Source organism: Cetorhinus maximus, chromosome 6 (genome assembly GCF_964194155.1).
Source record: "Cetorhinus maximus chromosome 6, sCetMax3.hap1.1, whole genome shotgun sequence".
Lineage (NCBI taxonomy): Eukaryota > Metazoa > Chordata > Chondrichthyes > Lamniformes > Cetorhinidae > Cetorhinus > Cetorhinus maximus.
In genome coordinates, this window is record NC_135884.1 from 76714397 (window position 1) to 76741749 (window position 27353).

The 27353-nt window shown below is 43.5% G+C and overlaps 1 protein-coding gene across 1 annotated transcript in view; it reads left to right on the forward strand.

Annotated features, from left to right (window-relative positions):
• The window catches only part of LOC144682287 (cyclin-dependent kinase 16-like), a gene marked incomplete at its 5' end in the record, with an annotated part of 398100 nt that extends 370833 nt beyond the window's left edge, over positions 1-27267 (forward strand). Inside the window, 6 exons of the mRNA XM_078544764.1 lie at positions 6895-6992; positions 7085-7190; positions 10088-10130; positions 20279-20369; positions 25591-25665; positions 27242-27267. Coding sequence (XP_078400890.1) covers positions 6895-6992; positions 7085-7190; positions 10088-10130; positions 20279-20369; positions 25591-25665; positions 27242-27267 — 439 coding nt within the window. The remainder of the gene's footprint in view (positions 1-6894; positions 6993-7084; positions 7191-10087; positions 10131-20278; positions 20370-25590; positions 25666-27241) is intronic.
• Between the last annotated feature and the right edge of the window lie 86 nt (positions 27268-27353).

Here is a 27353-nt window from a genome sequence, read left to right on the forward strand (position 1 = left end):
AAGTATATAAAAAAAATGTTTTTAATTAAAAAGGGTTAAAAAAAGGGGTGAAGATAGAGGAGAGAGTTCATGGGCTGAAGTTGTTGAACTCAATGTTAAGTCCAGAAGGCTGTAAAGTGCCCATCATGTCTGTGCTGGCCAGAAAAAGATGAAAAATAAACCAGCTGCTCATTTTAATCCCGCTTTCCAGCACCTGGTCCATAGCCTTGAAGGTTACAGCACTTCAGATGCAGATCCAGGTACCTTATAAATGAGTTGAGTGTTTCAGCCTCAAACGCCGATTTAGGCAGTGAATTCCAGACGCCCACTATCCTATGGGTGAAAATGTTTTTCCTCATGTCCCCTCTAATCCTTCTACCAATCACCTTCAATCTGTGCCCCCTGATAATTGACCCCTCAGCTAGGGGAACCATGTCTTTCCTGTCTACCCTATCTAGGCCCCTCATAATTTTGTACACCTCAATTAGGTCATCCCTTAGCCCCCTCTGTTCTAAGGAAAACAACCCTAGCCTATCCAATCTCTCCTCTTATGCAATTTTCAAGCCCCGGCAACATTCTTGTAAATCTCCTCTGGACTCCAGAGCAATAATGTCCTTCCCATAATGTGGTGACCAGAACTGTACACACAATTCCAGCTGTGGCCCTAACCTGTGTTTTATACAGTTCCATCATTATATCCCTGCTGTTGTGTTCAATACGTCACCCAATAAAGGAAATTTGCCACTTTTCTGCCCACTCAACTAACCCATTGATATCATTCTGGAGCCGATCCTATCCTATCCCATTCTCTTCACTATCAACTACACGGCCACTTTTAGAGTCACCTGCAAAGTTCTCAATCATGCCTCCCACATTTGAGTCTAAGTCATTAATATGTACAACAAACAGCAAGGGCTCCAACACTGAGCCCTGTGGAACACCACTGGAAACTGTTTTCCATTCGCAAAAACATTCATCGACCATTACCCTTTGTTTCCTGCTACTGAGCCAATTTTGGATCCACCTCGCCACCTTTCCCTGTATCCCATGAGATCTCACTTTCCTGACCAGTCTGCCATGTGGCACCTTGTCAAATGCCTTACTGAAATCCATGTAGACAACATCCACTGCACTAACTTCATCAATCCTCCTTGTTACCCCCTCAAAAAACCCTATTAAGTTAGTAAGACACAATCTTCTCCTAACAAAACCATGCTGACTACCCCAATCCATCTGTGCCTTTCTAAATGATAGTTTATCCCGTCTTTCAGAATTGATTCCAATAATTTGCCCACCACCGAAGTCAGACTAACTGGCCTATAATTTTCTGGCCTATCACTTGCACCCTTTTTAAATAATGGCATGACATTTGCAGACCTCCAATCCTCTGTACCTCTCCTGTCTCTAGTGGGTATGGAAAATGATTCTCAGCACCTGCTATTTCCTCTCTGGCTTCCTTTAACAGCCTGGGGTACAATCCATCCGGCCCTGGTGATTTATCCACCTTCAAGGATGCCAGACCCTCCAGTACTTCCTCTCCCACAATACTTATTATATCTAATATTTCACACCACTCCTCTTTAACTACATCATCCCTCTCCTTAGTGAAGACAGAGACAAAGTACTCATTGAAAACCCTGCCCACATCTTCAGCATCAATGCACAAGTTACCATGTACATCTCTGATAGATGCTACCTTTTTCTTAGTTATTCTCTTGCTCTTAACACACTGGTAAAACATCTTAGGATTTTCTTTGATTTTACCTACCAATATTTTTTCGTATCCTCTCTTTGCTTTCCTAATTTCCTTTTTTACTTCACCCTGTACTTTCTGTACTCCTCCAGGCTTTCTACAGTAATAAATCTTTTGTGACTGTCATAAGCTTTCTTTTTCTGCTTTACCTTACCCTGTTTGCTTCTGGATAACCAGGGGCCTTTAGATTTGGCAATACCACCCTTTTTCTTTGTGGTGAGATGTCTACACTGTGCCTGTAGAATCTCACCTTTGAATGCCTCCCGCTGATTTGACAGTTTTCCCTTCTAATAGTTGTATCCAGTCCACTCTCGCCAGCTCACCCCTCAGCTTTGTAAAATTTGTCTTCCCCCAATTTAGAACTTTTACTCCTTTCTATCTTTGTCCTTTTCCATAATGATGCTAATTCTAACTGTATTATGGTCACTATCTCCAAAATGGTCCCCCACTGCTACTTCAGCCACTTGCCCAGCTTCAGTTCCTAAGACTAAATCTAGAATTGCTCCCCCTCTCGTTGGTCTTGTAACGTGCTGGCTGAGAAAGTTCTCTTGAATGCAGTTCAAGAATTTTGTGCCCTCTGTGCCCTTCACACTGTTCGTATCCCAATTGATATTAGGATAGTTGAAGTCCCCAGCCATTAGTGCCCTATTGTTTTTTCACTCAGAAATCTGCCTACGTATTTGCTCTTCTAACTCCCTTCTACTCTTTGTGGGTTTATTGTACACTCCTAGCACTGTGGCTGCCCCTTTTTTATTTCTGAGCTCAACCCATTTGGCCTCATTTGATGCTTCATTTAGTATATCACCCCTCCTCACAGCTGTAATTGATTCTTTAACCAATAATGCTAAACCCCCACCATTTTTATCCCACTCTTTTTCCTGTCTGAAATCTCTATATCCAGAGCTGTTGAGCTGCCATTTTTGTCCCTCCTTAAGCCAAGTTTCTGTTCCAGTTAGGATATCATACTGCTGTGTGTCTATCTGTGTCCTTAGCTCATTGGCTTTATTTACTGAGCTCCTTGCATTTATATATACACCTTTTAACCCTGCCAAATTTTTGTGCTGTACACTTTTTAACCTGTGCTGTTTCTGCCTTTCAGAGTGACTCACTAATTCTCCATCTCCCATTCCCTGCTCTGATTTGCCCCCAGATTCCCACTCCCCTGCCAATCTAGATTGAACCCCGCTTCAACAGCACTAGCAAATCTCCCTGCGAGGATATTTGCCCCAGTCCTGTTCAGGTGTAGGCAGTCCAGCTTGTACAGGTCGCACCTTCCCCAGAACCGATACCAATGCCTCAGAAATCTGATGCCCTCCCTCCTACACCAGCTTTCCAGCCACATGTTTATTCGCTCAATTCTCCTATTTCTATTCTCACCTGCACGTTGGACTGGGAGTAATCCTGAGATTACTGCTTTAGAGGTCCTGCTTTTCAATCTCCTTCCTAGCTCCCTAAAGTCTGCTTTCAGGACCTCATCCCCTTTTCTACCTAAGTCATTGGTACGAACCTGGACCATGATCTCTGGCTGATCATTCTCCCCAGAAGAATGTCCTGCAGCCGCTCCGTGATATCTTTGAACCTGGCACCAGAGAGGCAACATACCATCCTGGAGTCACGTCTATGGCCACAGAAACACCTGTCTGCTCCCCTAACTAATGAACCCCTATCACTATAGCTCTTTCTTTCTTCTTCCTCCCCTCCTGTACAGCTGAGCCGCTCGTGGTGCCACAAACTTGGCTCTGACTGCACTCCTCTGAGGATCCAGCGCCCTCACCAGCTTCCAAAATGGAAAACTGATTGGTGAGCAGGACCCCAGGGGACTCCTGTACTAGCTGCCTAATTTTCTTGGACTGTCTGGCAGTCACCCATTCCCTCTGTCACCAGGCTCCTAAGCTGTAGTGTGACCACCTCTCTGAACATGCTACTATCCACGTAGCTCTCTGCCTCACGGATGTGCCACAGTGACTCCAGCCGCCACTCAAGTTCCGAAACCCGGAGCTCATGTTTCTGCAGCTGGTGACACTCCCTGCACATGCGGTCACCTAGGACACCGGGAGTGATCACAACTTCCCACATATGCCATCTCTCTATCGTTCCCTATGGTATTGTTCTGTCCTATTCCCATCACACTGTTCCCTTTTTTCATTGATATGCCTGTAAAATGGTTTACTTTTTTGTTTATGTCCTGTAATCATTTAAATTCATAGTTCATCTTTGACTTCCTAATTATTTTTTTTGACTTCTCTCCTAATCTCTTCATATTCTTTTTTCTCCTCTGCTGTCTCTGCACTTAATGTTTACCTCTTTCTTAACTCTCAATTGCTCCCTATGTCTTTTTTCATCCATGGGGTCTCGCTAGTGTTTAGTTTGTTCTTTCATTTTTGCGAAATATATTTTTCTGGCTCTCTGAACAACAGTTTGACTGCTTCCCCTTGTTATTCTACATTGTTGTTTGCTAATATTATTACCCATTTTAGTTTCCCAAGTTATATCCTAAGCCCCTCAAAATCAGCATTTCTCCAATCTAACAACCTGGTTTTCATCATATTTACCTCTTTATCATCATCTTAAGGTATATTATTTTATGTTCACTATTACCTAGATGTTCCCCTACTATTCCTTTTCTTTTCTGCTCTGGTTCATTGCCCATTACCAGATCCAATAGCTAACCTCCCCTTGTTGGCCTTTTCATATATTGGATTAGAAAGGAGTCATATACACATTGTAGGAACTCCATTCCCTTAGCCCTTTTACCTACCTCTTCTGCCCACTTAATATGCAGATGGTTGAAGTCCCCATGATCATTATTCTGTGTTTTTTATTCAGTTCCCTAATTTGTCTGTATATTTCTTCTTCCGCCTCCCTTCCACTATGAGGTGCTCTGTAGACTACACTGTTGGTGTGATTGATCCTTTAATTTCTTTTATCTCTGCCCATATGGATTCTATTTTTAACTTGCTGACAGCTGTGTCCCTTTCCAGAATGCCATTGTGATATCGCGAAAATTGTACAGTACTCCACCTCCTCATTTTCCCTATCTTTTCTAAATATATTATGCCCTGCAATGTTTAATTCCCAGTCCTGTTTTTTTCTCAGTAATCCATTCTATGTCTGGTTCCTCCCAGTGCATTATTGCCCCCAGCTCTGCTGTTCTGCCCACCTCCACCAGAACCAGTGTGGACAAGTCACGAGTCCTAACACCTGTGCCTGAAAAAAATTTTATCAACCATTTATTACCCCACATCTTCATAATAAAAATTACATGGAGGCCCTTGGAAAATGTGCAATAAGGTTTAATACAGATGATGCCAGAACGGAGAGGTTATATCTGTCAAGAAAGACTGCACAAGCTCGTATTTATCAAATTTCAGAACCAAAATCACTATAATTTTGTTAAGTGAGGGATGTGGAACTGAGGCTGGTAAATGGAATTCAGATGCAGATCAGGCATCATTTAATTGAATGACGGAACAGGCTTGAGGGGCTGAATGGCCTTTTGTTTCCATGTCAGTGCAGTGAACCATGTCAGATGGATCATCTGTCCACAGCAGCCTTGCAGCTCGATTTAATATAATGCTTTTTAATCCTAGTATGTACACCTTTACCTAGTTACATTAACATTTCAATTACATAGGACAGTTTTTGCAAATAAACCAAATAAGGTGCAGCACAACACACTTCCCATTGGAGAAATTCACAAAAGAAATTTTCATCCGTTTTGATAAACTCAAAGTATTCCGTTATAGAACAAGCAAATGCTGCAAATACATTGCATGTCCATGAGCACCTGGGGAGTGAAAGGGTAGATTATCATTAGGATCTGTCACCTCAATCTGTAGTTGTTCGTCTCTCTTTATACTTCAGAATCACAGAATTGTTATAGTACAGAAGGAAACCATTCAGCCCATCGTGTCTGCACTGGCTCTCCGAATGAGCAACTCACCTAGTTCCATTGTCCCACCTTCTCCTGTAACCCTGCACATTCTTCCTTTTCAGATAACAGTCTAAGTCACTTTTGAATTATTCAATTGAACCTGCCTCCACCACACACGGGCAGTGCATTCCAAACCCTAACCACTCGCTGTGTGAAAAACTCTCTCCTCATATCACTTTTTTGCTTCTTTTACTAATTACTTTAAACCTGTGCCCTTTCGTTTTCAATTCTTCCACCAATGGGAATAATTTCTCCCTATCGACTCTGTCCAGACCCTTTATGATTTTGAATATCTGTCAAATCTCCTCTTAGCCTTCTCTTCTCTAAGGAAAACTGTCCTAACTTCTCCAATCTATCTTCATAACTAAAGTTCCTCATCCCTGGAGCCATTCTCGTGAATCTTTTCTGCACTCTCTCTAATGTCTCCACATACTTCCTAAAGTGCGGTGCCCAGAACTGGATGCAATACTCCAGCTGAGGTTGAACTAGTGACTTATACAAGTTCAACATAACTTCCTTGTTCTTGTACATTATGCCCCTGTTAATAAAGCCAAAGATACTGTGTGCTTTATTAATCGCTCTCTCAACCTGCCCTCCCACCTTCAATGATTTATGCACATATACACCCAGATCCCTCTGCTTCTACATCCTCTTTAGAATTGTACACTTTATTTTATGCCCTCTCTCCATGTTCTTCTTACCAAAATGAATCACCTCACACTTCCCTGCATTGAGCGTCAAATGTCACTTATCTGCCCACTCCACCAACTTGTCCATGTCCTTTTGAAATTCAATACTGTCCTCCTCAGAGTTTGCAATCCTTCCAAGGGGGTGGGGGGTGGGGGGTTATCCTGAGTAACTCAGGGTGGAGTGACAGGGTACAGTCAGTGGGGCGGGGAGGTTATTCCCAATAACAGAGGGTGGAGTGATGGGGCATACTCAGTGGGGGGTTATTCCCAGTAACTCAGGGTGGAGTGATGGGGATATAGTTACTGGGTGAGCCTATTCCCCTTTCAGTAACCCATTTAAGGGCTCATTGCAGATCCAAATCTATGATTATGGTTGAGATGGGTTTGTAGATGGGCTAAGTTGTGGCATTCTGATCTTTAGTATCACAAAGTGCCATGCATGGGTCAGGAGCAATGATTATTATTTCTACAGCTGCTATTTGCCAAACATGCTGGTTCCTGAGTCATGTTGTGATGTGTTTTGTTGTGTTTCTCTGTAGGGGTGTCGGCTGCATATTTTATGAGATGGGAACAGGGCGTCCGTATTTCCCAGGATCCACAGTGGAGGACCAGTTGCATCTGATATTCAGAAGTTTGGGTGAGATGACCATGTGGCAGTACTCACTGAATCTCTACTTGTTCTTGAATTCCTCAAGCAGATGGGAGTCATTTGTGCCTTTTGATTTACAGGGACTCCAACTGAGGAGACGTGGCCAGGAATCTCATCACATGAGGAGTTTAAGGCTTATCATTTCCCCAGATATAAGGCAGAACCTCTTATCAACCGTGCCCCCAGGTATGATAAATTGCCGTGAAGCCTGAAGCAAGTGACTAGTTGTCAAGTGGTTTGTGGTTAATCTGATCTTTGGAATGGGTTGAGGAATGGATTAGTGAATAGAGTAACTGCATTACTCATCGTAAAAATCATCATCTCTCTCCCTCTGTCTCTCCATCCAGATCAGTGATATACCTAGAGTGTGTACCAAACTGCATGTTGCTCTAGATTAATACTCTAGGGTTTTACAGCACAGGGAATTCATTTGGTCCTTTTATTTGTGCCAACTGGAACAAATCTACTCTGTACTTTCTCTGTGACTTTGATCTTTCTATAATGGGGCTCCCAAAACTGAACACAGTACAATCCAATGATTGGTGCAAATCCTTCATTACTACTTTATTCTGTACCCCTATTTATAAACCTCAAAAGCTGCCAGTCTTTTTAGCACCTTCCTCCACATGCATTCAAACTTTGAGGAACTTCTGTGTTTGATCCTCCCTTCATCCATTGTATCTTTTCATTCAGTGTACATGTCAATCCTCTCAGATTGTCCTGCCTCACACTCCTCCACATTAATCTGTATCCAGCACCTGTCAGTCCTTCATTCCACACAGCTGACAGCCTCTCAAGGCTTCCTCACTACTTCTGTGTTGTCAATCAATTTTGAGACTCTGTTCCCTATAGCCAAATTTAAATTATCTATATATACCGAGCATCAAAGTCCAGTCTCGACAGCGCATTCCCTCATCCTCCTATCCCTCCATCCTTCAACCAACTTTCTATCCAAGCTGCTACATTCCTTCATTCCACTTACCTGAACATTTCTCATAGACCTCTTGTTGAATGTTATATCTACTGCATTCCAATATCACAAAAAGACATTACATTTCTCAAACACAAGTCCATGCTAGCTGCCTTTGGTTAATGTCTGCATTTCAGACTTCTATTTGCATTCTGCATTCTATGAATTCAACCATATTGATGCTAACTGTTTTGTAGTTCCTGTTTATCATTCTCACGCTTCTTGAACAAGGTGTTACCCTGGCCCATCTCTAACCACACATTTACATACTGAAGGAAGGTTAAAGAATTGTAGCCAATGTCTCTTCCCTTTCATCTCTGACTTCCTTCAGCAGCCAACAGTGCTACCCTTAGATCCCTAGGCACACTAGGCCCAGTGACTGACCAATTTTCAGCGTGCTGAGTTTTTTATTCAGTTTTTCAATTATTTTTCACCCGTTACCTCCTTTCTCTAGTTCACCTAGATGCTCACTCCCATTATTTGTAAAGACCTGGGCAAAATATTTAATTAATATCTCAGCCATCTAGCATCAACCATAAGTCCTTGTTTCAACATTGAGCATTCCTATCCTATCCTCAATAATTCACTTATGGTTTATATACTTATTAAAATAAAAATATTCACAATTTTCTTTTGTATTTTCTGCTTGTGTTTTTTTTTCGTGTTATCCTGTTTACCTTCCCGTTATTCTTTGATGCACACCCTTTTCACCTTTTTGGCATCTATTTATTTTGTGTTCTATCCATCACCCATTTGTAGGTTCCCCAGTGCTGATCCTTCAATCCATTTAAGATTAGCGCAGTTGGGACTGTTTTCCTTGGAGAAGATAAGGTTGAGAAGAGATTTGATAGACATATTCAAAATCATGAGGGGTCTGGACAGAGTAGACAGGGAGAAACTGTTCCCATTGGTGAAAGGATTGAGAACCAGAGGGCACAGGTTTATGGTAATTGACAAAAGAAGTAAAGTGATATGTGAGAAAGCATTTTCACCCAGCGAGTGGTTAAGGTCTGGAATGCACTGCCTGAGACTGTGGTGGAGGACTAGCCTCGAACTGACATTGACTCCTTTGTGGGGGCTGATCGAGTTGGACAGACAAGACAGACAAGCCACCTTCCCTCAGCAATCCCTTGCCCTGTCAGGCCCAAGTACTGGGGCCCATGTGGCATGAGAATTCATGAACATTTGCATGCTCAACCAGTCCACCAAGAGACCAAGCTGAGGAATTAAATTTGCTGAGTGACTGATCCTATTTGGCTGCTTCCCAAGCTTCCCACCAACTGATGCCCTACCAAATCAGTTCACTTCACGTAACATTAAGAAGTGGCTGTGTACACTGGAAACAGCAAAAACCCTGATAACAACCTGGCAAGCTGTTCCAGCTATTTCACTGCTACCTGCCCATCCTGGTGTATATCTCCACACAAAGTAGGGTTAATCTAATCCAAATAATTCCTAACTTGTTAATCCCCTCCCCTCGGAAGGAGTTACCGATAATGACATCAAGCAATTGCTACTCACCAACAACCTACAGGATATTGCTGAAATGGGTTTAATAATTAAGCTCAAGGAGCTGTTTTTCAGTGTTTAACAAACTCTGTAAATTAATTAATTTTGAGAAATTGAACTGAATGAAGGAACTTTTAGATTGGTTATCAACAATTCTCAATCTTTTACTTTGGATTGAGAGAACACTCAAGTGGACAAAAAACCCACTGCCCATCCAGAATCTGATTGATCAGATAGTCTCCTCCCATTCCCATAGGGTTTACTGCTGTTACAATGTCATTTACTGCTGCTGAGTAATATTCTATAATAGAGTAATAGTCTATAGGTGGAGGGTGCCCCTCAATGTTACAGTGCTTGGTCAGGGACACAAAGACCATAAGCACCCTTTGTGCCATTTGCTGACAGATCTTCATGATCACTGTGATTGATAGAGTCGGCACTCAAATAAACATTTCTCCCTTTTGTCCCAATCAATGAATGGAAATCATACCTCTCCCTGAGATTCCCAACATTGCTCAGTGTTGGTTTCATTCTGACATTTCAGAAAGTGGGACACTTTTTGTAAGAAATTGCTACAGCGTAATTTTCTTTAATTTTCACCCAGGTTGGACACTGATGGCATTGACTTACTGTCCAAACTATTACAGGTAATACCATTTATCAAACATTTTTCCAATGATATTGCAATCCAGTATTAAAACTTAGAGAAACATCCTGGGTCATACAAATGTTCAGACAGTCTCTTCCTTACATTAATGATTTAGACAAAGGCTTTGGAAATACGATTTCAAAATCTGCATACGATTCTGGATTATAGTCAGTTCTGAGGAAGATTGTGACAAAAATGTAGGATGATATTAATCTTATGGAATGAGTATGTAAATGATCAATGAATTTCAATATAGTTACACAACAAGGCACCTTATTCACCATCTTCCAAACTCACAACCACCACCATCTAGAAGGACAAGGGCAGCAGATAGATGGGAACACCACCACCTAGAAGTTTCCCTCCAAGCCACTAACCAACCTGACTTGGAAAAATATCACTGTTCCTTCACTGTCGCTCGGTCAAAACCCTGGAACTCCCTCCCTAACAGCACTGTGGGTGTACCTACACCACAGGGACTGCAGCGGTTCAAGAAGGCAGCTCCACACCATCTTCTTTAGGGATGTGCAACAAATGCTGGCCCAGCCAGCAACACCCCCACATCCCATGAAAGAATGAAAAACAAACACACTCCTTGGAAAATAAGAATCTGGATGGGGTAGGGAAACAAGAGAATCTAGGAGTACAGATATACAAATCATTAAAAGTAGCAACAAAGGCCAACAAAACCAAAGTGTCATCTAAGCCCTGGGGTTCATTGTAGGGAAATAGAACTCAAAAGCAGAGAGGGTACCTTAAACTTGCCATGAAGCTTAGTTCAACCACACTTCCAGGTCTGTAAACCAGCTTGGTCACCATTTTATAACAGGAACATAGGAGCACTGGAGAAAATGTAAAACAGGATTTACAGGGATGATACAGAATTGACAGGTTATACCAATCAGGAAAGGCTGCACTCTTTTCTCCAGAAAAGGGAAGGCTGAAGGGCGACCCCAATACGAGTCTCTGAAATTATGAAGGCATTCGATAGGATAGACTGACAAAAGATTAAAACTAGGGGCCGTAAGTATAAGACAGTCACTAATAAATCCAGTAAGGATCTCAGAAGAAATCTCTTTACCCAGAGAGTGGTGAGAATTTAGAACTCACTACCACCGGGAGTGGTTGAGGTGAATAATACAAAGTGTTGAAGGGGAAGATGGATGAGGTAGAAAGCAAGAGAAGAATACACGGATGAATGAGATGAAGATGGTAGGGTAAGGCTTCTGTGAATGATAAAAATGGGCATAGACCAGTTGAGCCAAATGGCCTATTTCTATGCTGTATGTTTAATGTTATTCTATGTCAACATGTTGGGAACTAAATCTGGTTAGCCGCTGGAAATGGGCAGGGGATCATGATGCACCATTAACCCGTGCCCAGTGATTGTGATGCCAACTAGATTTTGCCTGTTCATTTGAATGATCTCCACATCCAGCCACTGTTGACCATGCTGGTCATTGACTGCATACACCACCAGGGGGTCAACATCACGAGTGGCTAACACCATGTAAGCTAGTCTGTACTGTTTGAAAAGGAGATATATTGTCGCTGCAGTAGGTCGTGTAGTGTAAAAGGTTAATATCAGGAACACCTGATACTGATGTAATTGCTGATGTAACTATGATGCAATGTCACATGATCAAGTAACTGAGATCTGATGGGAAGCAGAAGTACAACCTGGTATAGAGTTACTGAGGTGTACATAGATCTGTAAATAAGCAAGAATGGTTTTTACAAATAACAGTCTATGGTAACATTCTGAGGGTAACAGGCAAACCCTAAAGAAACCCCAAAAGTAAAACAAAGCACGATGGAAGCTGACAGAAAGTAAAGACCCAAAAAAACTCCCAAGTGAAGATTGTAGACCTGAAAAAGCTACAAACCCTTGGGAAAAGGGCAAGAAGAAAAAAGATTGAAGACTCAACTGATAGCGGAGCATCATGGGTACAGCAGATGTAAGCAGAAACACAGACAGAAGTGAGTGTAGATCAAAATCTACAAGCCAAACTACTGAGGCAGGAAAAGATCCAGAGCTTAGGACAAGCACGGAGTCTACATTGCCTTCCCAGAACATTTCTAAGCGCTGAATGCTCGCAACAGACTCAACACTGGGAAAACTGGAGGAAAAGTTTCTCCAGATACAGAACAGCTTCAGGTTTCCATAAGAAGTAAAAAAGAATGGATCAGGTCAACACTTTGCTCTATGCAGTAGGCACTATTGCAGATGACATAATAGGGAGATAGTGAGCCTATGAGGCTTCAAGCTCATATGATGAAGCCCTCCAGGCACTTGATGAATACTTCAGTGTTTGAAAAAATGTATTCATTGAACGAGCAAAAATTTAATTACAGCAAATAAAAACCAGGTGAATGCAGAGATCATTCATAAATGATTTGTACAGACTAGCAGAGAATTGTGACTACAGGATCCTCAGAGGTAAAATAATATGCAATTGCATTGTGGTTGGGGTCTTGAATGAAATCCTGTCAGATCTCTTGCAAATGAAGAAAGAGTTAACTCTCGCAAAGGCAGTACAGATAGTGTGACAGACCGAACATAAGAAGCAAATCAGAGCGGATGTTCATGGGTAAAGTGGTGACCTTTGGAAAAGAATGAGTGAAGCCATTCAACATATTAGACAGAAAACGCATTGAAGCAAAAGTCCGTAAAATCGTAGAAAAGCCCACCAGCCACCATCTTAAGATGCTCTTGCTGTGGTTGGAAAAGCCTGTACAAACCAGAAGAATGTCCAACAGGGGGAGCAGAGTGCCAGAACTGCTTGGACATTTTAAAATTGTCTACCAATCTAAAACACAAGTAGCTCACAGGAGGAAAGAGAAAATAACAAGACCAAGTCAAATCCAAGAAGTGGAAGAGTCACTGAGAAAAGATATAACCTTCATAGGAGAAGTTACCAAAACAGAAAATAATTACTGGAGCATTAAATCAGAAGTTGGTGGTCATCCCACAGAATTCAAGCTAGATACTGGTGCTGATGTTTCATTATTATCTGATGAAGTTAAATGGCTTATAAATTACAGCCATTCTCCGTCCAGTTGCAAGGTCCAGGAGGGACCACATTAAAGTAATAGGGCTAACACTTGGCAAGTTTAAGATACAAGAATAAAGAAATTAGTGAACCCCTATATATTATACAGAACCAGGAGTCACCATTATTAAGCAGAAAAGCACACTTACAGCTGAGGCTGATTTACAAGGTTGATGAAATTGCTGACGAGCAGTCTAGGAATATATTCAGGAATGAATTTCCATCTCACTTTTCATTCTTAGGAAAGCTGAAGGCAAAATATCTCACAATCCTAAGGGCAGATGCTAAGCCTATGTGTCTCCCCACAGCGAGGAAGGCCCCTCACCCACTCTTAGACAAAGTTGAGAGCAAGATTGAACACATGTTACAACAAGGGATCAATCATCTCTCCAATAACTATACCAATGAACTGGTGTTCTGGAATGTTCACAGTACCAAAGCCTAATGGTTCAATTAGAATCTGTGCAGACTTGACTCAATTAAACAAGTCAGCAGAGCACGAGATCCACTTGATGGCATCAGTGGATGAAAGTCTCACCAAATTACCAAAAAGCACTCTCTTCAGAAAATTGGATGCTAACACTGGCTTCTGGAAGTCGCCTTTGGACAAAGAATCCAGATAGCTAACTACTTTTATTACCCCATTTGGTTGTTATGGTTTTAACAGGTTACCATCCGGAATTGCTTCTGTGCCTGAGATATTCCAAAGAACAATGTCTCAGACCCTGGAAGACATAGCAGGAGTAATATACCATACGGTCACCATTCTTGTACATGGTCCATCGAGGGAAGTACATGACCATCGAGTGAGAGAAGTCCTCAAAGTCCTAAAATAAGCAGGTTTGACATTAAATGACAAGTGTTACTGTTGACCTGCAGAAAACCAAGGCAATTAGATAGTTTCCACAGCCCAGAACCATTGCAGAATTACAAGGACTCCTTGGGATGATAAAACCAAGTAGGCAACTTGGTAGAAATCAATGATCCATTACAACAGCTGCTGAGACGAGGTCAACAGTGGTGCTGGAATGTTGACCAGAAAAATGCTTCTGACGGATAAAAACCTCCTAATTTCACCAGAAATTCTAGCACATGACAATCCAGAGTTGCAACAATTGTAGCAGCGGGCACATCATCTACAGGCTTGGGTGCAGTTCTGTTTCAAGTTCAAGAAGATGGACAAAGAAGAATTGGTTTATTATACCTCAAGATGGCTCATGGACACAGGGAAAGGATATGCAACCATTGAGAAAGAAGCATTAGCAGGCATATGGGCCCATGGGAAGTTCTCTGATTATGTCATGGGATTAAGGTTTAAAATTGAAACCAAACACAACCTTTGGTTACTCTTCCCAAAGGAAATTACAAAAATGCTGCCCAGAGTCCAATGTTTTAGACTGAGATTCGTGAGATGCAATTTAATGACTGAGTACATTCAAGAGAAGCACCAGAAAATTGCAGCTTTATTATCAAGAATACAAGTAGAAGGAGTCAAGCTGGAAGATTTAAATTTTATTGATGCAGCAGGAGCATATACTTCACTCATTACTAAACACTTAGCAGCCACGGAGAAAAGATTACAAGAGATTAAGTAAGGAGAAAGCAGAATGATGAATGAATCCAAATAGAAGAGTATTGTCAGAACAGATGGCTGAATTATACTCTGAACAACCCAGTATTTTGCCAATACTTTGAACAGAGAAAACATCTCACAATCATTCATTTGTTCATTTTTAATGATGGACTAGTCATCTCTAAAACACTGACTCGCAATTCTCCAAAGATCCATCAATGTCACTTGGGAATAGTGAAATTCCAAGCCAGGGTCCAGCAGTGGTCAGGCATCAGCCTCTTCATTGAGAAGTTAACCACGTGTGCAGTGAATAGCCAGCAGCATAGTGAACCACTTCACTCCACCTTTCCTTCACAGCCATGGCTGTATCTGGGAATGGATTTATTGGAGTTCAAAGGCAAAGCTTTCATCATCGTCATTGATTACTCCTCCAGTGAGTGGACTGCACAGAATCACGACGGAGACCGTCAATACATCACTAAGGAGAACCTTCGTGACACATGGCATCACAGATGTTGTGGTGTCAGACAATGGACCTCAGTTTGCTAATGAGCTGTTCCGTAAATTTATGCAGGAATATGGTCTCTTGCATGTGACTCGTTCACCTAGCTATCCTCCGTCAAACAGAGAAGCAGAAAGAGAAGTTGGAACAATCAAGGAATTGATATAAACTTAACTAAGCCCTTCTTAACTACAGAACCTCACACTAAAAACAGGCTCTCATCATCAGAACTACTGATGGGAAGACAGGTGCAAATGCAACTTCCAGCTCTACAACAAACATTACTACCTGACACTGCCTCCGACAATCGGGAGGAAGTTAGGAGGCATGAGGAGCAACAAAGAGACTGTCAAGCTCAGCATTTCAACTTCAGGCACAGAGCACAAGAATGGAAAGTGTGACAGCCCAGAGAAAGAGTGTGGATAGGAGAGCAACAGAAAGCAGAGTAATAGAAAGAACTCCACAGCCGAGATCTTATAGAATCGAGGTGGAGCAGGGAAATATCAGGAGGAACCGAAGTGCCTTGATATCATTGGGAAGGAAACCAATGGAAACCAACCGTGGACATACTTTTTAGATGTGGAGACAAGGAACCAGAAACAAGTAGAAACTCTACGACCACCCAGGTGGAAGACACTCCTATTGAAGAATGAGTGTAGTTCAGCCTCAACCTCGAAATGAAATCAGGACCACGCCAGGGAGATTGGGCAAAGCACCACAGAGACTAACCCTGTGCAGTCTGAGGCTGTTGCAGGGAGTTGTACGAGGATGTGTGTACCTGGGATAAAGACTTGGGTGGGGAGGGGGGGAGGTGGGTGGAAATGTAGATGTAAAGTGTTCGCAACAGGAACATCAGTCACTGACGTAACCGCTGATGTAAATATGATGCAATGTCACATGATCAAGTTACTGCAATCTGGAGGGAAGCAGAAATACAGCTTGGTGTAGAGTTACTGAGATGTACATAGATCTGTAAATAAACAAAAATGGTTTTACAAATAACAATTTATGGTAGCATTCTTAGGGTAACAGGCAAACCCTAAAGAAACACAAACTAGACACTAAACGCAAGACAAAACAGGCACGAGGAGTTGTAACTGATGAGAATTTGACCTGGTAAAGAGAGGAATGGCTCAGCAAGAGAGAGAGCAGACTCCAAGGTTTTCAGGTGCTGTACAGGAGGCTCTGGTGTACAAGGTGGAGCGGAGGAGAGATGTCCTGTATCTTCATGGGGGAAGGAGGCCCTCCAGACAAATGGTTGAAAGGGAATGGATGCCACTAGCTGTGGAGATAAATGACAGGAGTGCACCCCAAGGAATTGGATGCAGTGTTGCAAGAAGTTCAATGACATCATGCAATGAACTCAAGTGACCAAGGTCAATGAATTCATTTTACATGCCACATGCTACACCACTAGCCTCAGCCACTGCTCAATTCACCCCCCACATGTAAGAGCATAAGAAATAGGAGCAAGAGTAGGCCATTCAGCCTCTCGAGCCTGCTCCAACATTCAATAAGATCATGGCTGATCTTAATGTGGCCTTAACTCCACTTTCCTGACTGTCCCCCATAACCCGTGACTCCATTATCAATCAAAACTTGGGTCTAACTCAGCTTTGAATATATGCAATGACCCAGTCTCCACTGCTGTCTGGGGAAGAGAATTCCAAGCACTAACAACTGTCTAAGAGAAGAAATTCTTCCTCATCTCCATCTTAAATGCTTTAAAGATCTCTTATTTTTAAACTATGCCCCCAAGTTATAGATTCCCCCACAAGAGGAAATATCCTCCCAGCATCCACCCCGTCCTCCCCATTCAGAATCTTGCTTATTTCAATAAGACCATCTCTCATTCTTCTAAACTCCAATGAGTATAGGCCCAACTTGCTCAACCTTTCCTCATAAGATAACCCCTTCATCCCAGGAATCAGCCTAGTGAACCTTCTCTGAACTGCCTGCAGTGGAAGTCTATCCCTCCTTAAATAAGGAGACTAAAACTGTACACAGTACTCTAGGTGCAGTCTCACCAATGCTCTGTACAGTTGTAGAAAGATTTCCCTGCTTTTATATCCCATTCTCCTTGCAATAAAGGCCAACATTCTATTTATCTTCCTAATCACTTGCTGTATCTGCATACTTTTGTGATTCATGTACCAGGACACCTAGATCCCTCTATGCCTCAGAATTCTGCAATCTCTCTCTTTTTAAATAATATTCAGCTCCTCTATTCCTGCCAACGTGGACAAGTTCACATTTTCCCACATTATACTCCATATTTTTCCCCACTCACTTCACCTATTTATGTCCATTTGCAGACTCTTAACCTATATTTGTATCATCAGCAAACTTGGCTACAATACATACAGTCTCTTCATTTATATAGATAGTAAATAGTTGAGGCCCCAGCATTGATACCCTGTGGCACTCCATTAGTTACAGTTTGCCAACCTGATAATGACTCACTTATCCCCACTCTGTTTCCTGTACATTAGCCAACCCTCTATCCATGCTAATATATCACCCACAGCGCCATGAGCTCTTATCTTGTATAGTAATCTTTTATGTGAAACTTTACCAAATGTCATTTGGAAATAAAAATACACTACATCTACAGGTTCCCCTTTATCCACCCTGCTTGTAACATCCTAAATGATCTTTAGTAAATCTGTCAAACACGATTTCCCTTTCACAAACCATGTTGACTCAGCCTGATTATATTATGATTTTTTAACTGTCCTGCTATTACCTCCTTAATAATGGATTCCAGCATTTTCCCAATGACAGATGTTAGACTTTCGGTCTCCCTCCTTTTTTGAATAGAGGTGTTACATTTGTGTTGTTTTCCAATCTGCTGGGATTTTTTCCAGAAGTTGGGGAATTTTGGAAGATTACAACCAATCGTTAACTATCTCTGCAGCCACTTTTTTTAAGGTCCTAGGATGCAGGCCTTTGGGTCCAGGGGACTTGTCTGCTTTTAATCCTGTTAATTTTCCCAGTAGTTTTTCTCTAGTTACTATGACTGTTTTAAGCACCTCCCACCCTTTTACCTCTTGATTTTTTCCTATTCCTGGGATGTACTACTGTGAAGACAGACACAAAATGCTCTTCAAAGTCTGTACCATTTTCTTGCTTCCCATTATTAATTCCTCACATCACTCACCTACAACAATCTCTGTCAAGCACTACTCACACTTAACATTCAGATACTTCACTTCACCCAGCTTGGCAGAGCTGCAAGGCTCACATCCACCTCTCACAGCTTCACCAGGACAGGGACATTAGCCAATCAGATTGCACAGCACTCAATGACATACTTCTCTCAACCTCTTGCAGGACAGCCTGAGGCAGCAGCAGCTAACCGGAGGGGCCATTATTGAGATGCTCATGGCTGAGGCCATCAGGCTAAAACCATCAAAGATGATGGTATCTTTCTGCTTAATCCTCCTCCTCACATCTCCCTGCCCCCTCATTCTAAACTCTCTTCTGATTTACAAGCTTTAGATGGTAAAAGCATGTATTTACTATTACTTACTACTTCCCCTCTCCCCTCATTACAACCTTACCCTTGTGGCTTTTTCTTTCCAGGTAGCCAAGAGATGCAATCTGGTCAGACAATGGAGAAACACCAAGAAGAGAATGATGATGAAGGCACAGCACTATCACATCATCTCACACATAGCCATCAGCTCAGATACTGACACTGCAAGGATGTGAGGGTTTTGACCCAACACCATTAGCACCTTGTCATAAGTGGATAGTCCTTGTTGCCCAGGGACCACCCTTTGGTTTGTTGTGGTGGCTGAATTACAGAATGAAGGTATTCTGACTGCTTTCAGAATACTGGGCATTGACCTGGTTGCTTCCCTGTCTTCAGCCTCACACCGGCTGGATGTTGAGGGAGTGGAATTCCTTTTGAGTTGTGCATTGGGCAGAGTTGGCATACGGCATCTGCAAAGCGACATGTGTACAGGCACTGGCTCCAGTGGGGGGTCCTGAAACTCTTGCAAAGCCACATGCTCACACTGCCTGTTTCTCACTGGCAAGACCAAATTAATTGTGGTTAGCTCTCTTTCAATAGAGAGCCTCAGGGTCTCCCTTAGGCAACAATGGACAACACACTCTGAAATGTTATAAATATCTCTAGCCTGGGAGCAGCCAGATGCCTTAAAATTCATCAACATGGTGACCTTCACAGCCCTTGGCAATGCTGTCTTCCCCCTGCTCTAAGGTTGCAGTTGAGGCTGCAGAAGGTGGCATATTTCAGAGATGAAATCCTTTATGAAGCACTAAAGTCTCTCACATTGTTCATCATTATGGTTTTGATAGGCAAATTGTTCCTTTACCACACTGGGTGGATGTGGCCTCTTTCACAACACCTACCCCTGCCCTGCCCCACCAACATGCAGCAGCTTGTCCTGCTCTGTGTGACCTCTGCAAAATCTCCAAATCATACAGTATTCTGAGGAGTGTGACCCATGTCTGGGAGCACCTAGTTTCTGCAGAAGCTTTGAAGTCAGCAAAAACTCCTTCAGCATTTGCCACTCCACTCCCTGTAGACTGTTGCAACTTGAAACAACTTTAGAAAGCACCAAACACTTGTAGGATCACAGCCACAGGCACAAGAAATCACTCAGGAACTAATCTGTAAGTAGTTGATCTCTTTAAATTGTGGTGGTAGGAAAGTGGGGGAGGCAGGGTACCTTCCTGCTGCTGAATACATGTTCAGCTGTGAGTCTTTCAGAGAGGGCACTGCCTGGATAGTTCAGCACCAAAACGGTGCCACTGATGCCAATGTTGCCATAACGTGCCTGCTCTGCATATGCCTGATGGACATTCACCAACAATGTGCTATCCCTGCAATAATATGGCGTCCAGCACAATTTGCCTGAAAAGTTTTGGAGCTGTAAGGGCACTCGTAACGTCCAAAATTAAAACATCAATGAATCCAATTTCTCAGCCAGTATTTTTGAACGAACATGCTGGTTAACTGTTGTGAACAAGGTTTGTCTTCTCCACAGTTTGAAGGGAAGGGCAGGATTGCAGCACAGGAAGCAGTCAGACATCGCTACTTCAAAACCTTTGGGGAGAAAATCCTGGAATTGGCTGACAGTGAGTACAAACCATCATCTCTTCATTTAAAAGGTGGCTCTTTATATCAGTATACTGACATCATATGTGGTAGGAATAGGGGAATGGGTGATCAGTCCATGTGAGCATGGTGATAGTGACACTAGTGATCAGTCCATATGAGTGCAGCGATAGTGACACGCATGATCAGTCCATGTGAGCGCAGTGATAGCGACACTAGTGATCAGCCCGTGTGAGCACGGTGATAGTGACACTAGTGATTACTCCATGTGAGCATGGTGATAGTGACCGTAGTGATCAGCCCATGTGAGCATGGTGATAGTGACACTAGTGATTACCCCATGTGAGCATGGTTATAGTGACAGTAGTGATCAGTTTATGTAAGCACGGTGACACTACTGATCAGTTCATGTGAGTGCAGTGATTGTGACACGCGTGATCAGTCCATGTGAGCGCTGTGATAGTGACACTAGGGATCAGACCATGTGAGCGCAGTGATAGTGACACTAGGGATCAGACCATGTGAGCGCAGTGATAGTGACACTAGTGATCAGTTCATGTGAGTACAGTGATAGTGACACTAGTGATTACTCCATGTGAGCATGGTGATAGTGACAGTAGTGAACAGCCCATGTGAGCACGGTGATAGTGACAATAGTAATCAGTTTATGTAAGCACGGTGACACTACTGATCAGTTCATGTGAGTGCAGTGATTGTGATATGCGTGATCAGTCCATGTGAGCGCAGTGATAGTGACACTAGTGATCAGCCCATGTGAGCACAGTGAGAGTGACACTAGTGATTACTCCATGTGAGCATGGTGATAGTGACAGTAGTGATCAGTCCATGTGAGCACAGTGATAGTGACAATAGTAATCAGTTTATGTAAGCACGGTGACACTACTGATCAGTTCATGTGAGTGCAGCGATTGTGACATGCGTGATCAGTCCATGTGAGCACAGTGATAGTGACACTAGGGATCAGACCATGTGAGCGCAGTGATAGTGATACTAGTGATCAGTTCATGTGAGCGCAGTGATGTGACACGCATGATCAGTCCATGTAAGTGCAGTGATAGTGACACAAGTGATCAGTCCATGTGAGCACGGTGATAGTGACACTAGTGATTACTCCATGTGAGCATGGTGATAGTGACAGTAGTGATCAGTCCATGTGAGCACAGTGATAGTGACAATAGTAATCAGTTTATGTAAGCACGGTGACACTACTGATCAGTTCATGTGAGTGCAGCGATTGTGACATGCGTGATCAGTCCATGTGAGCACAGTGATAGTGACACTAGGGATCAGACCATGTGAGCGCAGTGATAGTGACACTAGTGATCAGTCCATGTGAGCATGGTGATAGTGACAATAGTGATCAGTCCATGTGAGCGCGGTGATAGTTACAATAGTGATCAGTCCATGTGAGTGCAGTGATAGTGACACTAGTGATCAGCCCATGTGAGCACAGTGATAGTGACACTAGTGATCAGCCCATGTGAGCGCGGTGATAGTGACACTAGTGATCAGTTCATGTGAGCACGGTGATAGTGACAGTAGTGATCAGTCCATGTGAGCACGGTGATAGTGACAATAATGATCAGTTCATGTGAGTGCAGTGATTGTGACACGTATGATCAGTCCATGTAAGTGCAGTGATAGTGACAATAGTGATCAGTCCATGTGAGCACGGTGATAGTGACAATAGTGATCAGTCCATGTGAGCACGGTGATAGTGACAATAGTGATCAGTCCATGTGAGCGCAGTTATAGTGACACTAGTGGTCAGCCCATGTGAGTGCAGTGATAGTGACACTAGTGATCAGCCCATGTGAGCGCGGTGATAGTGACAGTAGTGATCAGTTCATGTGAGTGCAGTGATTGTGACACGCATGATCAGTCCATGTAAGTGCAGTGATAGTGACACTAGTGATCAGTCCATGTGAGCACGGTGATAGTGACAATAGTGATCAGTCCATGTGAGCGCGGTGATAGTGACAATAGTGATCAGTCCATGTGAGCGCAGTGATAGTGACACTAGTGATCAGCCCATGTGAGCACAGTGAGAGTGACAGTAGAGATCAGCCCATGTGAGCATGGTGATAGTGACAGTAGTGATCAGTTCATGTGAGTGCAGTAGTTGTGACACGCATGATCAGTCCATGTGAGCGCAATGATAATGACATGCATGATCAGTCCATGTGAGCGCAGTGATAGTGACACTAGTGATCAGTCCATGTGAGTGCAGTGATAGTGACACTAGTGATCAGTTCATGTGAGCGCAGTGATTGTGGCACGCATGATCAGTCCATGTGAGTGCAGTAATAGTGACAGTAGTGATCAGTCCATGTGAGCACGGTGATAGTGACAATAGTGATCAGTCCATGTGAGTGTGGTGATAGTGACAATAGTGATCAGTCCATGTGAGCACAGTGATAGTGACATTAGTGATCAGCCCATGTGAGCGCAGTGATAGTGACACTAATGATCAGCCCATGTGAGCGCGGTGATAGTGACACTAGTGATTACTCCATGTGAGCGCAGTAATAGTGACACTAGTGATTAGTCCATGTGAGCACGGTGATAGTGACACTAGTGATTACTCCATGTGAGCATGGTGATAGTGACAGTAGTGATCAGACCATGTGAGCACGGTGATAGTGACACTAGTGATTACCCCATGTGAGCATGGTGATAGTGACAGTAGTGATCAGTTTATGTAAGCACGGTGACACTACTGATCAGTTCATGTGAGTGCAGTGATTGTGACACGCGTGATCAGTCCATGTGAGCGCAGTGATAGTGACACTAGGGATCAGACCATGTGAGCGCAGTGATAGTGACACTAGGGATCAGACCATGTGAGCGCAGTGATAGTGACACTAGTGATCAGTTCATGTGAGTATGGTGATAGTTACACTAGTGATTACTCCATGTGAGCATGGTGATAGTGACAGTAGTGAACAGCCCATGTGAGCACGGTGATAGTGACAATAGTAATCAGTTTATGTAAGCACGGTGACACTACTGATCAGTTCATGCGGGTGCAGTGATTGTGATATGCTTAATCAGTCCATGTGAGCGCAGTGATAGTGACGCTAGTGATCAGTTCATGTGAGCGCAGTGATAGTGACACGCATGATCAGTCCATGTAAGTGCAGTGATAGTGACACTAGTGATCAGTCCACGTGAGCACGGTGATAGTGACAATAGTGATCAGTCCATGTGAGCACGGTGATAGTGACAATAGTGATCAGTCCATGTGAGCGCAGTGATAGTGACTCTAGTGGTCAGCCCATGTGAGCGCAGTGATAGTGACACTAGTGATCAGCCCATGTGAGCACGGTGAGAGTGACAGTAGTGATCAGCCCATGTGAGCACGGTGAGAGTGACAGTAGTGATCAGTTCATGTGAGCGCAGTGATAGTGACACGCATGATCAGTCCATGTGAGCGCAGTGATAGTGACACGCATGATCAGCCCATGTGAGCGCAGTGATAGTGACACTAGTGATCAGTCCATGTGAGCGCAGTGATAGTGACACTAGTGATCAGTTCATGTGAGCGCAATGATTGTGGCACGCATGATCAGTCCATGTGAGTGCAGTAATAGTGACACTAGTGATCAGTCCATGTGAGCACGGTGATAGTGACAATAGTGATCAGTCCATGTGAGTGCGGTGATAGTGACAATAGTGATCAGTCCATGTGAGCACAGTGATAGTGACACGCATGATCAGCCCATGTGAGCGCAGTGATAGTGACACTAGTGATTACTTCATGTGAGCACGGTGATAGTGACAATAGTGATCAGTCCATGTGAGCGCAGTGATAGTGACACTAATGATCAGCCCATGTGAGCGTGGTGATAGTGACACTAGTGATTACTCCATGTGAGCGCAGTAATAGTGACACTAGTGATTAGTCCATGTGAGCACGGTGATAGTGACACTAGTGATCAGTTCATGTGAATGCAGTGATTGCACTCACATTGACTGATCATGCATGTCACAGTGATAGTGACACTAGTGATCAGTCCATGTGAGCATGGTGATAGTGACACTAGTGATCAGTGCATTTGAGCGCAGTGATAGTGACACTAGTGATCAGCACATGTGAGCACGGTGATAGTGACACTAGTGATCAGTATATGTCAAGACGGTGATAGTGACACTAGTGATCAGTCCATGTGAGCGCAGTGATAGTGACATTAGTGATCAGTCCATGTGAGCGCAGTGATAGTGACATTAGTGATCAGCCCATATGAGTACGGTGATAGTGACACTAGTGATCAGTCCATGTGAGCGCAGTGAATGTGACACTAGTGATCAGTCCATGTGAGCGCAGTGAAAGTGACACTAGTGATCAGTCCATGTGAGCACGGTGATAGTGACACCAGTGATCAGTCCATGTGAGCGCAGTGATAGTGACACTAGTGATCAGTCCATGTGAATGCAGTGAAAGGGCGTGGCTGCAGTTGCAACATGCCGGATTGTGCTGACTAGTGATGACACATGGAAGCTCTTAGTTGGATGAGAGTTGGTCATGGGTGATGGGGGGGGTGAGTGAGTGGGTCACTGATAGCAGGGCAAGGACGACAGAGCGATGTGTCAGACTCGCCTGTGACACATTTCTATATCCAGATTCCAGCCAGAATGAGGACCTTTTTGATCTCTTGATCTCCGAATGAATTGTTGCTGAGTTCAGCGCCAGAGATCTTAGGATTACAGTTTCTCACAAACAGCCAGACTGATGCTGCTGCATGCCGAGATCTGGATGTCTGTGTGAGGTTACACATAAATATGATGCCCAGACCCTTGACCATGTGAAGTAATGGCGGGGCTAACGACTTCCTGCCTGTCCCTGCCGCATGATTGGCTGAGGCCTCTGACTCTGCATGTCTGGTTGGCTGGCTGCTCAGAGTTTTGGAGTGTGACTAATTGGGTAGTGCTTTCAAGGAACCAGCACAAGCAGAATGGGCTGAATATACGTCTTCTGTATCGTATTATTATTAGATACTACAGTTTAGGAAATGCGGTCACGAAGATAGCAACAATGTTCTACTTTTGTGGCCTTCTCCCCACACATCAGTTCCCTCTCTTTCCTCTCTGTCAGTGCTGTCCCTCACTCCCATCCCTCAGACCCCTCGCCATCCTGTTTCCCCTCGGTCGATCCGTGGTGTATTGCTATGTGGTAACGTGCAACAACTAGAACTTTAAGAGTATTAACTTTACTTGCAGCAAGCTCGATATTTACCCTGAAGGATATTCAGTTACAGAAGGACCCAGGCTATCGGTCATTGTACTTGGAGTCAGGTGAGTATCTGCAATGTACCAATCACTGGATATCTGTCTTTCAGTCTGCCCATTGAGCTAGCCACTGCCTTTTCCACAATCAACACCCTTTTGGCCTGATTTACCCATATCCTACAGACAGTAAAGGAACATACTGTGGCAATATCAATTAGAGGTTCGAGTTTAAAATTGGGGAGCAGAGCAGGACTAAACATTCACATGGAATGTTTTGATTGGAAAATAGATGAAATCATGCGGAACTGTACCTGGTGTCACTGCATCTGAGTAATTTATTACATATACTGCAGTGTGCACAGCATTATGATGTCATGCAGGGACTTTACTGTGCCACTGTGTGAAGTTCAGCTTGTGCTGGGGTCTAGTCCGTATTCTCTGGTCCCATTGAGCCAGGGCAGCAGGGTGAAAACTCAGAGGCTGCACAGTAAAGGATCTCCACACAACTGGGGCCTCATCAGAGGTAACTGGGGGATGTCTCTTTGTGTTCAGAGTCAAACTGAGTCGATGTATTGAGGAAATTCAGAACATCTGCAAATTCAGGAAAATCCTGATAACAAATCTACTCCAATCAAATTGGAGGTAATCACATCAAGGACTCCTGTGTCCTTGAGTCGACGTATGACTCCAGTCCCACACCAACATAGTTAACTCTTAACTGCCCTCCGATCCAACTCAATTGCATCGAATCAGGGCAATTAGGATGGATGATAAATGGCCACTGGTGCCCACATCCTGGGCTGAATCATTTTAAAAAATTCTGAACTGGTTGATAATATTTTAAACTGAATCACACACCTTACAAGGAACCTGTTTGCAGATCCTTTCTGTGGAAAAGTGGTCAATAATCCTAAACCGAGGTACACACACCACAATTAGCAAAGGTGCCACCCAGTGAGGGAGCTGCAATCACCCACTGTGACCTGGAGCTCCTTTTCTAGCCTGGATGAGACCTGTCAGCCTGTAGCTGCTGTGACCTGGGCCAGTTTCCTGGTTTGGATCTCATTTCCTATCCATGACAGGACCCCATCAGTGAGCAGGAACCTTCTAATAACCAAAATGTAAATGCTGCTCCTATTTCTTATGCTGTCTGCATGAGCTGTAGGACAAGGTAGAGAGGATCAATCAGGCAGGCTTTGGGCCTGAGCTTGGGCCTGGACCAACACTGACTGAGAGGGAGAGGTGCTTAATTTGGAGACCGTCACCCAACATGCTGCCCCAGTAATTATCCCCATCCCTCAGCTGGAATGCCTGGGGTTGGTGGCATTGTGTAGTGCCAGGCCTGGCCTGTCCTGGCCTGACCTGCCACAATCGACATGCATCTGATAGGCTGAATCAGGGTAAACGCTGGGAAGTTCTCAGCAGATCTGTAGAAGGAGTGGTTGGTCTCAGCACCCACCCATTGTTCAGTCACCATGGCCCCTGATTTGGGGCAGGACTGTAGAGGAGAGTCCAGGCTTCATCTCAATGCCCTATTGGTGGAGTAGATTTCTAGTGTATAATCAGGAGGGGAGATCAAATTATTGTTTGTCCATTTCACACTTGACAAATTTAACATTAATGCCTCTCAATTTTTATGCAGCAATGAGGAGCAAGAGCAGAACCTAATGACTGGGTCTTGTACCTTATGTAAGGTAATTCCTCTACAGCAGAATCTGGAGACAATGCTTCACCTCATTTTACTGCCCGCTGTT